Below are 13,570 nucleotides of genomic sequence, written 5' to 3' on the forward strand. Positions count from 1 at the left end.
ACAAAAAACAGATAACCACAGTAAACACTAAAGGGTTTGACACACAGGAACACAATTATGTACACCACTAACTTAGTGTAAATATTTAAAACTAAAGAACTTTCTTGTTTAAAAAAAAAAAAAAAAAAAAAAAAAAAAAGTCAGAAAGCGAAAGGGAAAAAAAGGAGGGTCAAGACCTTCTAACTTAAACGGGTACTTGACCCACACACAACCACTAAAGAAGTAGTAACCACAGGGGAAGGCCCCACTAACTTAAACGGAACCTTCTCTGACAGGAAAAAAACACGAAAACTTTACCAAACCTTATGAAAAACACTCGTACACAAAGAATAGCCGTTAAAACAGCTTTTGGGTTTAAATGAAGCAAATACTGACAGGAAAAAAGCCTAATATATAGTACTTAGCCCAGCCAATGTTGAGACCACGTCCAAGCTCTGTAAGCGGCAAATGAGATCTGGGGGATTAGTGGTGGTGCATCCTGGGATAAAGATAGCTCAGCCAATTAGAGGCCTCGCTCTATAGCATAAGCGTGCCGAGTCGGAGCCGAGGGATCGGCTCCAAACCCATCAGTCAGAATGTAGGCGAGATGGATCCCAAACATCTGAAGTTATGGTGAGTACATAACTAAAAGTTAGAGTGTCTAGTGACTCCATGCTTTCTGGAGGGAGTTGCCAGCAGTAAGAGCAAAGATTTATGATTGGATGTATATCTGGGTAATCTACATATGATCAAACAGGTGAAGCCCTGTACAAGTGATGTAGAATAGTGTGTGTGTGTGTGTGTGTGTGTGTGTTGTACCTTTAAGAAGCATTTCAAGGACAGCACATGCATATTAATACCAAGCACATGCTAACTTCAGTTCCATGTTGAGAGTGCAGCCAGAGAGTGAGCATGTATGACTGTGACAGCTAGTTTGTTTAGATTGCGACTTCGTACATTGCTGGTAGTCCAGAATACCCACAGTCAAATGGACTAGCTGAACGTGCAGTACAGAGGGCAATCCCAGCTGCTAGACCTAATTCAGATTTCTACATCACACGATTTGGTTGTATTTCCAGACCAAGTGTGAAATACACAGCAGCCTGGACATAATTGTCTATATGTAGTTAGTTCTGTGCAATTGCATGGCAAATAATTATTTGTAACAACTGGATGTCAATTAATATCATTAATATTGCATGACCCATTTCTCAGAGAGGAAGGATGTAGAATAGTGTGCATGTGTTGTACCTTTAAGAAGCATTTCAAGGACAGCACGTGCATATAATCCTCACTTGTCTAGAGGAAAACAGTTTTTAGTACTTAATAAATAAGCACCTATCCAGGCATGTTTAAGGGTCAGCTCCCGGTGTTTTCTCCTGTCTACCTGATGAATCTGGGCATATTGGGGCAATGTAACAATTGCCTCATGTACGCAGACAACCCTCTCCTCCTACCACCCATCACTACAGCCTGTGAGAGATGCACTTATATAGCCAAACTGGAAGCAAAAGCTCTCTTCACCCAAGACTGGAGAAGGTAAACACTTGCACCACACCACACTCATCACATAGTCCCTCAAAACCTACACCACTAAAACACACACATAGAAACACAAAACACACACCTACATTCGCGGAGGCTCTCAAAAAAATCTACCCAAGCAACAGGGACTTCCAAAGCAGAAACGCAAGCTGCCTCCACCCCCCCGAATGCAACCCAAATGACACATAGCCCACAAACTCAGTGTGCCACTCAACCACAGCCCATAAGGCATAACGTACCCAACACTCTAGTCATAGGTGACTCTATAGTTAGGCACACTGATGTTCACTCACCAGGTTAAATAAGGAGAAAGGTACTGTCAGCTGCCTGTCAGGTGCCAGGATCCGCCACATAATGCATGCACTCAGGTCACTCCACAACAAGTACAAATATGACACTGTTATTGTCCATGTTGGTGTGAATGACCTGAGACATACCTCCCTGGACTACATGAAAAGAGATGTGGAGGAGCTGTCCGATCTTTTAGCCCAGGCAGGTATGACCCTAGCCCTGAGTAGCATCCTGCCATCACCCAGAATGATATCACAGTAAAAGGACAAAATGATTGACTTCAACAATTGGCTAAGCTTCTGGTGTCATTCTAAGGGGATCCAGTATATGTCTGCCTTGGATGACATGATCGCCAAACCACGATGCTTTGTTAGAGATGGCATGCACCTGTCGCCCTTGGGATTCCGGATGCTGGCTAAGGCTCTTGCTACCCGTATAGTGCCTTTTTTAGACGAGATTCAAATGACAAATTCAACACCGCAACAGGTACAAGCAAGCAAAATCTGAGGGTAATGCTACTTAATGCTAGAAGTCTAAACCTCAAAATGCACTCACTCGAGGCACTCCTTAAAATGGACAACATCGACATCTGTGCAGTGACAGAGACCTGGTTCAAGGCTTCAGAGAGTACCCCTGCATTACCAGGCTATAATTCTTGCCACACCTTTTGGCCACCTAACCTGGACTGAAGCACTAAAGACGGAGGTGTGTCCATATTCATTAAGGATTTCCACACCTCCAGGCTAGTTGCTCAGCATGATGCATCCAAGATTATCCAAGTGCAACTAACTCTGGGCAAGACCGCAGTCCACATTGTAGCTCGCTATAGATCCCCCACCATGCCCCAGGATTCCCACTCCTCATTTCTTGATACACTGGAAAATATTAGGGTACAACCTAACACCCTAATAATGGGCGATTTCAACTACCCTACCATTAACTGGGAAAACTACTCATGTACCATCTCTTGTGCTCAACATTTTCTGGAATTCATAAATTCCAACGCCTTGGATCAACGTATCCACACCTCCACCAGGGGCAGCAGTATCCTAGACCTGGTCATTACCAACATGGGCAACCAGTATTCCACACCTGAGGTCAATTCCTCATTGGTCAGATCCGACCACTAGCAAATCACCCTAGAAATCCACATCCCACCCCCACCCCCCATTTGGGAAAGCACTGTGAAAAATTTCTCCCAAGCCAACGTCACGCTTTTTAAGACAGAAGTGGCAAACTTCACGACACCCATGCTGACGGACACAAGAGGTACGACTACTGAACCCTATACAATTGCACTTTATAAGCACTTACACGAGTGCATGGATCGTGCAATCCTTAACAGAACCAAGATGCTATCCTCCAAAAAAAGGAAGCCAATGTGGTGGTCCCCTGCCATAAACAAACTCTACAACAGAAGAAAGAAACTGTTGCAAAAAAGAGTAAAATCCCATTGGAATAACTCTGTGGTCAGCGTCAGTAAGAAGCTGAGATCCCTCATAAAATCCTCCAAATCTAGTTACGAAAACAAAATCGCCACTGATTCTAAAGACAACCACAAAGCATTCTATAGCTATGTCAAGAATCTCAATGGCAACATTCAGATCTGCTCTGAGTTGCAGCACAATGGCACTAAATATACAGAGCCAACTGATATTATCAATATCCTGTCAGATAGGTTCAGTGCTAACTTTACCCCTCTCTCTCTTCCCCTAAAGGGCCTATCTCTATACCAGAAGAATGCAAAGTTCCTGTAATCACAGCTGCACAGGTAAAAAACACACACTCCAAAGTCAAGAACACAGCATCCATGGGACCTGACAACATCCCAGGCTGCGTTCTTCATGAACTACAGAAAGAACTGGCACCCCACCTAAGTATCATGTTCACTCATAGCCTCACCTCTGGCTTTGTGCCCATTGAATGGCGCACAGTAACGGTTATCCCACTCCACAAAGGGGGAGCCACCACGGACCCTGGGAACTACCGCCGCATTAGCCTGACTTACCTCGTCGGCTATGGAACGTATCATCATGGAACTTGTAAACAATGACATTGGTAGTCTCCAAACTCTGGACCCTACCCAGTTCGGGTTTGTAAAAGGCAGATCATGTCTCGTAATCCTGATAGACTTCTTTGAAGCAGTCACCAAAGCCGTAGATGAGGGTAAGGTGGTTCACACAACCTATCTAGATCTCGCCAAGGCTTTCAACACCATCCCCGACTCTGGAATTATAGATAAACTCAGTAAACTAGGTATAAATCCCTATGTCACAAGATGGGTTGCCAGCTGGCTCACTGACAGAACCCACACTGTGAAAGTAGCAGACTATCCAACTTCAGACCAGTGACAAGTGGAGTACCATAGGGTTCAGTCCTAGGTCCTCTCCTGTTTGGTATCTACTTCTCTGAAGTACAGGCTAACACAGAAGGTTTTTAGCTAACAAAGTTCGCAGATGACTGCAAACTAGGAGCCATAATCAAAACTACTAACGATGTGGCCATCCTACAAAAGGGCCTCACTGAGACAGATGCCCGGTGTCAAAGCCATGGCCTCAAGCTCAATGCCAAAAATTGCATTGTCATCCCTTTTGGTAAAAACTGTGTACCCATGAACTACCACATAGGTGGTAGTCTACTTAACACCGGAAGTGTGATAAGAGACCTTGGGACACAGGTGGACAGTAGTCTTTCCTTTGATAATCACATTGCCACAGTAGTCAGGAAATCCTTCTGCGTGGCGCACCTCATCATAAATAGTTTCTCATCCAGGAAAAAAGAGGTAATTGTTCCCCTCTACTCATCATTCATTAGACCCAGTACAGCACCCCTTTTGGTATGTACCTCACAAGACATCTACAACAACTGGAAAGGCCACAGAAATACCTCACAAAGAGGATTACTGGACTCAAACAGATGCCCTACGCAGACCATCTCAAAAAACTCCAGCTTTACTCTGTCGCATATTGCCTACTCAGAGGTGATCTCTGCCTAACATACAAAGCTATGTCAAACCCAGAGCTGATGGACATGCTCCACTTAAAGAAATCCCAATCCCTCCGAGCTGCACGCTCTAGGGACCTAAACCTTGTCACCACAATAAACATGCTGGAGGTATAGATTCCTGTCCCAGAGACTTCCCATACTCTGGAACAAATGACCTACCTATATCAAAGAAAGCTCTTCATTAGCACTCTTCAAGAAAAATCTTGATGATTGGATGGGAGATTGGAAATTCACCCCGGGGATCACTTCTGTGGCTCTGCTTGACAGGGGCACAGGAAAATAATTTTCTTGGGTGGCAAAAGCCAGGGTACAGTTTGGCTAGGCTTATGTAGGCCCTAGGGCCAGTAGCCTAGTACCTACCTATGAACCTATTTGCTAACTTCAGTGCCATTTTGAGAGTGCAGCCAGAGAGTGAGCATGTATGAGTGTGATAGCTAGACTGTTTATAAGTTTATCTAAGTTAAAGTTATTAAGCATCAATCCTGATGTGCTTGTACATAGTCAAGCTACTTGAACAGAACCCATGAAGGCTCGTCTATTTTATCCTGACTGGATGAGTGACGAGTGAGCTTCTTAATTCCATCACCCAAGCACTACAGCTTATACTTGCTTCCACAGTGCTCATCTACTTTTGCATCTACTTTCTCTGCCTGACATGTATTAACTCCCCCCTGAACCCACTCCCTCTCTCCTAAAAACTTTCTTTTACCTCACCTTATCTCCGTCTTTTCAGATTTTCCAGGATTCAAAATAAAACTTTGTATATACTACTCACTGTATGTAATCATATGTATACTTTGTAAATACTACTTGGGCCATTGTATCACATTGCCCTTTTCTTTTTAACTGTGTTTTTCATCATTACAGGCTATCATGTGTTTTTGAACTTTGGAACTTGTATATTCATCTGCATTTGTATTTTTAACTATTGCTTAAATGTTTGTCATTGGCTATGGAATTTTTCTCCCCGGGCCTCCACTGAAAACGGGCTCTTCTAGGCCCAGTGGACTCCCCTGGTCATCAAACTGAAATAAATAAAGTTAGATGGCAAAAAAAAGAACAACTTAAAGCCATTTATTTTTGCACTTTGCTGGTAGTGTTGTTAACGGTGTCTGATAGACTAAATGTCAGAATAAGCACGTATATGGTGATTATCCTTCTGTCATGATCTGTTAGCCTGCCTTTCTTGTTTACGCTCATTCTTAGCTTATTCATTGTAGTTTAGTTGGTTCCTAAATGATGATGTATTTGGCATAAATGGAGATCTCTGAATTTGTTGTTTTGTAGGAAACGATGGGAAGGATTAGTGCACATCTCTGAACTCCGTAGGGAAGGACGTGTTGCCAATGTTGCTGATGTTGTCAGTAAGGGTCAGAGAGTAAAGGTCAAAGTGCTGTCTTTCACTGGCTCCAAAACCAGCTTAAGTATGAAGGTATGTACATTTTTTTAATAAATAAAATGCTGAATGCTGTGGTTAAAATGCTAAGGTACATGCTAAACAGATTTTTTTCTGCAAACTTTTCCAGTCCGTTATCTACATTGATAGTAACATTTAAGACTGATAGTAGGTGAATAACTTCATGCTGTCTAATGACTGAGAGCAAAATGAACATATGTGCATGCATATAGCATGGATCTTCACTGAACATGGCTAACTAGGCCTGGTAAGAGACAGCTTTAAGTGTATAATTATTGTAAAACTGTGGCTAGCCAGGTAAATGATTTCATCATAAGTCATTCTTGAGGAACTGAACATGACATTATGTTTAGAGATAAGCAGGTGACTTCATTTTCAGAAATAAACTCAGGCCATTCAGAAATGCTCCTTAATCTCTTAGTGATGCCACTACACTTGTATCTAAGACTCCCTCTTTAGCATGGGAGCAGGTTAGGAAACTGGGACTTGAACGTTAGCTGGGGGAAGGGGGGCACTAGCTACCACTTGCATGCTGTCATGTCTAGGCACTACAAGCACTCCCAGCACTCCCACCTGGAGAGATGTTCTTCATGTTTCACTGTTGCAGTCATCACACTTTGGTTATCTGCCTGCAGGTAGCCCTCAGTCTGCCTGAATACCAGAGACTTCATCTTTGTGCGTTGGATGCTGTCGCTTCTTCCATGATGTCAGGGGCATAAAAACAGGCAGCCAACACCATTACATCAATTCTTCTTGCCGCGGGAGCCCGAAGCAGAAGCAGTTCACAAGTGCCGGTCGGCCGCTACCTGAATTTTCGTATTCCAGGTGAATAATATTGAAGTCTTCTAAAGCTAAGTACCCTGTTGGGGATCCTTTTTTCTTGCTCTAACCGATGTCAGAAAAAGTTAATAATTGTCTTGTCTGCGGAAAGCAAATACCTCACAGAGATTTTCATTCTTACTGCGCCACCTGTTTAGGCCCAGACCATGCTGTCGGTTTTGTGCCTTAACGCCCGAACCATTCATCAGTGGGCTATCTTTGTTGCCAATTACTTTCACTCTCGATCTCCATAATCGGATATGGCTTCGATAAGCCAACTGATGACCGATCTTCCTAAAAAGCCGCATAGGTCCAAAACTGCCGACGACGCTTCCGCTAAGCTAGTTGCCAGTCAGCTGGTACTCAGTGAGGCACCTTTGCAGTCCCTGATACGCGCTTCTATGGATTCTCAGGCCTCTGCTGAGACCCTTTCGGAGTCTGGTATGCCGCAAGATGCTTTTTCGACTATGGAACCTGTGGATGTTTCTACCTTGGATGGGTCTGGAGCCGCTGTGCAGGCACTGGCTTCTGAGGGAGTTTTTTGTCCAACCGATGTGCGAATTCTACCGACGACCACTTCTTCTTCCTAAACAAGCAAATTTCTTAGGCCCAGAGTGCACACTACACATAGAAAACCAACGACCAAAGCACATGCTCAAGCACCCATGCCACAAAAACAAATGGTTAGAATGGCAGAAGACCTCATTACCATGATTAGGGGAAGCCAGCCTTCCCCTGCTAAGAGACAAAGAACCGAGCTCCCTTCAGGTTCTACAGACCAAGAGTCAGATGACTCTGACCTTTCTGACTATGAAAACATGCCCTTATCCACCTATGAGGATTCTGATGCAGAGGAATCCATTCCCTCTGCCTCTCCTCCAGAGTATTTTTCCTTTGGGGAAACCTTGCACACTTTAAGAGAGCATTTCCACTGGGAATGCCAAGACTTTCCTCAGTCCAAAAAAGACTCAGAGAATTCTTACAATTACTTCAGCACAGACCTTTAGCTATTCCCCCCGTCCTTGAGGTGGTGGATGTTGTTTTCATGGAAGCCATTGTTAATCCAGACACTTTACCTCCGGCCCCTAGGAAACCAGACAGGTACTACAGAGTACCTGATTCTCCCCAGTTTCTTTTCAAGAACCCTTCTGCTGACCCAGAGATAATTTCCCAGGGACCTAAAGGTATTAAGGCTACAACAGACAGAAATCCTACCCCTTCAGACAGGGATTTCAGAACTTTGGACAGATGGGGTAAGAAGGTGTACACATCTGCAACTCTTGCTATCAGGGCATTGAATTGCCAGTTTCACATGCTAAAATACCAGCAACATATTATGAAACTTGTTAAACAAAAAATGGTAACCATTACAGGTTGTGCAGAAAATAAGGACCTGCAGGAGTTTATGCATTCTGCAAATCAAGTAAGTAAGCATACTTTGCAGTGTGGCTTTGATGCACTAGAAGCATCTTGCAGGGCAGCAGTCACTGGCTCTGTATTTAGAAGACATGCCTGGCTAAAGGAACAGACCTTGCCAGACCATGTCAAATCAAAACTTGTTGCCATCTTTGTTCAGACATGAATGGGGATAACATAATGAAGTACGGCATCTATGAAAAACCTTTCCTGCCATTGTGTGATAACTCTGGGTTGTAACCATACAACTATCACATCTAAGGAGAAATGATTGAGCTTTAATTAATTTGTAGTAATTGGGTGCCCACTAAATATCCAAGGACAGTACTTGTGGTCCGTGGGATATTAAAATTTATCATGCGTATCAAGAAAATGTATACTAAATCCGAGATTCCTGTATTTCTGAAATTATCTTCCCTACTGTCTGGTACATTGTTGTCTTGGAGTTGGTATATATTTAAGTAGCTGGGATGTTGGGGACTTGAGAGCAAAGGCCAACTGCCAAAATGCTTTAAAAGTGTAAGAGCAACTTTCAGAACTGTGGTTCTCAATTTAATTTTCAGAGTGTCCGGACCTGCAATATTGGGTCTCATGCTTCTAATGGTCACAGTAGGTGGTCTAAATAGAGTGGTCTAAATAGAGGTTTGAAATCAGCTGGGGACCATATATTAAAGGGAGAAAAAAACTTAAATTAGTTTCATCCAAAACTTATTCAGAAAATATAACACATTGTTTTGCTTTAAGTTCTGTAGTGTGTTTGTGTGTGTGTGTGTGTGTGTGTGTGTGTGTGTGTGTGTGTGTGTGTACATATATATATCTCCAGACACACGTATATATCTATCTATATATATATATATATATATATATATATATATATATATATATATATATATATATATATATATGGATGGATTCACTTTATATCCTCAAAGTACTGAAATGTCGAAATTCAGTATTTCAAAGCTATAAAGTCGAATCTTTAAAACCGTGAAAACACAGAACCACGAAATTCAAAATCTCGCTCACCAGAGATTTTGAATATTGCGCTTCTAGCGCGTGCACACACACACACACACACACACACACACACACACACACACACACACCTGAATCCGTAACCACAGTGGAACCTCAGAAGTGCAAAATTCAAAACCTCTGGTATTCGAGGTTTTGAATTTTGCGCTTTTGAGCTTTTGCTCTTTTCAGGATTCCACTTTATGGGCTCGAAATACTGAATTTTCGACACATATATATCCTATCTCTTAACTGTACCAAATTCCTCAGTATTTCCTGTTTTCTTTTGGGGGGGGGCAAAATAATAGGATGCCACAAATTCCTGAGTTTCCCCTTCAAGTCCTGATTTTTGTTTTGTTGCCCTTTACATGTTTGTAATGTGAATCATTGTTCTTGACTCAGGTGACTGATCATTGCACTCTAACTGTAACAACTGTCATTATTAGCCAAGTATAAAATACACCACCTTTTCTTTGCTGGTTTTAGGAAGAAAAAGAACACTTTTTTTTTTTTTATCCAAAATCTCAGATAGCAGAGAGATGTGATTTTAATCACCTCGGGTCCCATGCATCAAAATGAATGTCAATGAAATCATCCAAGGCTAACTTTGAAAGAAAAATAGACAAGGATTCAAAAGATAACCACAAAGCCTTCTTCAGCTATGTTAAGAATCTGAGTGGCAACTCGCAGATGTGCACTGAACTAGTGCAAAATAGCACAAAATATACTGAACCTACTGATATTGCCAACATCCTGGCAGATAGATTTTAGTGCAAACTTCACCCCCTCTCACCTCCAAAAGGGCCCACAACAATACCGGAAAGGTGTAGTGTCCCAAAAATCACAGTCACACAGGTGAAAACAGCCCTTTCAAAAGCCAAAAACACAGCGTCAGTGGGACCAGATGGTGTCCCAGGCTGTGTCTTGCATGAACTACAGAATGAACTAACCCCCAACTTAAACACGCTGTTCAGCCTCAGCCTCTCCACAAGCTACGTGCCCATAGAATGGCGCACAGCAACGGTTATTCTTCTCCACAAAGGAGGGGCCACAACTGACCCTGGTAACTATTGCCCCATAAGCCTGACTAGCCTGGTCTGCAAGGCTATAGAGCGCATCATCATGGAACTCATTAACAAAGACATTGGGAACCTCCAAACACTTGACCCAACCCAGTTCAGCTTTGTTAAGGGCAGATCATGCCTATTGAACCTGGTTGACTTTTTTGAGACAGTCACCAAGGCCATAGACAAGGGAAAGGTGGTTCACACAGCCTACCTTGATCTCGCCAAGAATTTCAACACCATTCCCCACTCAGGTATTACAGAAAAACTCACCAGCCTGAACATAAACCCCTACGTTACAAGATGGGTTGCCAACTGGCTGACAGAACTCACACGGTAAGAATAGCGGGCTCCAAGTCCAACTCTAAACCAGTCAAAAGTGGTGTCCCACAAGGCTCGGTCCTGGAACCCCTACTGTTCAGCATATACTTCTCAGAAGTACAGGCCAACACAGGAGGACTATGGCTAACCAAGTTCGCAGATGACTGCAAACTGGGAGCCATAATTGACTCTCCGGCTGACACAGACATCCTCCAAAAGGGCCTTACTGAGACAGACACCTTGGTGTCAAAGTCATGGCCTCAAGCTAAATGCCAAAAAATGCATAGTCATCCCATTTGAGAAAAACAAAACACCCACGAATTACCACATAGGTGGCAGCCCCCTTAATACAGAAGAGGTAATAAGAGATCTGGGGACCCAGGTAGATAGTAATCTTGCCTCTGACAATCATATTGCCAAAGTAGTTAGGAAATCCTTCTATGTGGCCCATCTAATTACTAAAGTGTTCACATCTAAAAATAAAGAGGTTATAGTGCTCCTCTATTCGTCACTCATTAGACCCGTCATAGAGTACAATGCCCCATTTGGGATGTACCTCACAAAACACTTCCAACAGCTGGAAAGACCACAGATGTACCTCACCAAGAGGATTACTGGCTTCAAACATATGTCCTATGCAGCCCGACTGAAAAAACTCAGGCTGTACTCAGTGGCATATCGCTTACTCCGAGGTGATCTCTGTCTGACTTATAAAGCCATGTCCAACTCAGAATTGATGGACATGCTCCACCTAAAGAAATCCAAGTCACTGCAAGCCACGCGCTGTAGTGAGCTAAACCTTGCCACAACAATAAATGGAACATGCTGGAGGGATAGATTCCTGTCACAGAGACTCCCCATACTTTGGAACAAAATTCCAAATTACATCAGGCAGGGCCCCTCTCACTAACACTCTTCATGAGAAACCTTGACGAATGGGTGGGTAACAGAAGATACACCCCTGGGATCACTTCACTGACTCTGCTTGACAAGAGGATCAGTTAATTAATCAATGGGATGGCGAAAGCCGACACACTCTGGCTAGGCTTATAAATGCCCTTGGGCAGATAGCCTAGTACCTACCTATGAACCTTGGCTTACACAGAGATTTGACAAGGGGAATGGTAACTAACTGGCATTCCTCGAGAAGACTGTGTGCCACACTTCAACATGCATACCCATCCCTACAAGAAAGTTAGTAGAGTTCTACCACCCATTCCAATTTAGTGCAAAAAATATTTATTATTGACTTGTTATCCGGTTGTAGAGAACCAAACCCCCTAGAACAAGTTCAGTATCAGCTCGGGGGTAAACACAACAGATGTATCACACTAGATACAGAGAAAGACTCCTTGACAAAATGCAGTATGTACAAAATTGTCTTATTTCATCCAGGCACACAAATGAGAATTAATGTGAAAGACAGGGTTCTGATGCCACGTAATTATAATAGAACGTATTTCAAACCCCACCCCTTTTCCCTTTTGCATCACAACAGTTTATGTACTTAAACTGTTTGAACCATGCGGAAAAGATTATGGTACTGGAACCTGTTAAGCAGTGTCTTACAGCCTTTAGTCATGACTCGAGTCGTACTGTTTTTGCAGAAACAAACAGGAGCAGGCCTGGGGTTTTCTGTGGGGAATACTTTGATAGCATAAACCCTGGTGAGCATCTGCAATCCATATTTCATGAAGAATAAGTTGTCCATAAAGGCGTCACACTGAATAAAAGTGTGGGCTTTCAGCATTGGGCCTTTTTAGTGTAGGTCTGTAAATGTTACTGGTTTTGTAAGTAGTATTGTATTCATTCTGGATGTAAAGTAGATTTAATCCTAGTTTTGCATTTGAAGTCTATGAGCTGACCTGCCTGACAAATCGGAATATTGACAGTGAAGGTTAGAAGCATAGTGTGGAAGGCCTGAATGTGCTGCCTGCTTGTGTTCTACATATCTCCACTGCTACCAGACTTGAGTGACATCATTTAAGCTTCACTGATTTTTCTTTATAAAATAGTATTTATAGATTTCCTGCCTCTGTCGATAGCCCAATAGATGGAATGTCGTATATTGTGAAAAACAATGAAGTGCACCTTTTTTCTGACCTTCTGCTGCAATGTTAAATGCCAGTGCTATAATTTTTATTGTTCTAAAGTTGAGACTTGTACCAGTGTTCCTCTCAGCTGTCCATGACTTCTCAATCACATTTACTCTATTCCCTTGAAAACCTCTGATTGCATTATAGAAGAAAGCGCAATTCGGATTCTGGAAGCACCAGACTTAGGATGTAAGATTGTCATACAAATTGTGTAAGTTGCATTACCCATAAAACAGTTGTACATTTGATTATTTAGGTACTCATGCTCTTGTCATTTATTTGCATATTATATATTACAGCTTTTGTTCAAGACTCTGAGAGGCGCAGAAAGCCCCAAAGTCCGACATACAAGCTTTTCATCCAAAAGGAAGAAAAAATTATTTTATTTAAATTCTGTATAAATATTTTAAGTTGCACATATAGTGAGTGCCTGTGTGGCAATACTGTTTTTAATTCTCTGCATTTTGTCCATGTTTTAGCTGAAAAAATGTTACGTTTGTATTTTTTTAGTTTGTTCTGGAGCCTTAGTCTTGTAGCTTCATTTGCAGTTGTGGGAAGATTGTTTAAAGGTTATACTGCACTTCGATTTCCCTAAGTAGAAT

The 13,570-nt window shown here is 42.5% G+C and overlaps 1 protein-coding gene across 1 annotated transcript in view; it reads left to right on the plus strand.

Moving 5' to 3' along the window:
* Positions 1–13,570, plus strand: part of DHX8 (DEAH-box helicase 8) — a 959,075-nt gene that overhangs the window by 247,625 nt on the left and 697,880 nt on the right. Inside the window, exon 7 of the mRNA XM_044055176.1 lies at positions 6,109–6,253. Within this exon, the coding sequence (XP_043911111.1) occupies positions 6,109–6,253 (145 nt within the window). The remainder of the gene's footprint in view (positions 1–6,108; positions 6,254–13,570) is intronic.

The sequence above is a fragment of the Protopterus annectens genome, chromosome 13.part0 (genome assembly GCF_019279795.1).
Source record: "Protopterus annectens isolate FY-2018-M chromosome 13.part0, PAN1.0, whole genome shotgun sequence".
Lineage (NCBI taxonomy): Eukaryota > Metazoa > Chordata > Ceratodontiformes > Protopteridae > Protopterus > Protopterus annectens.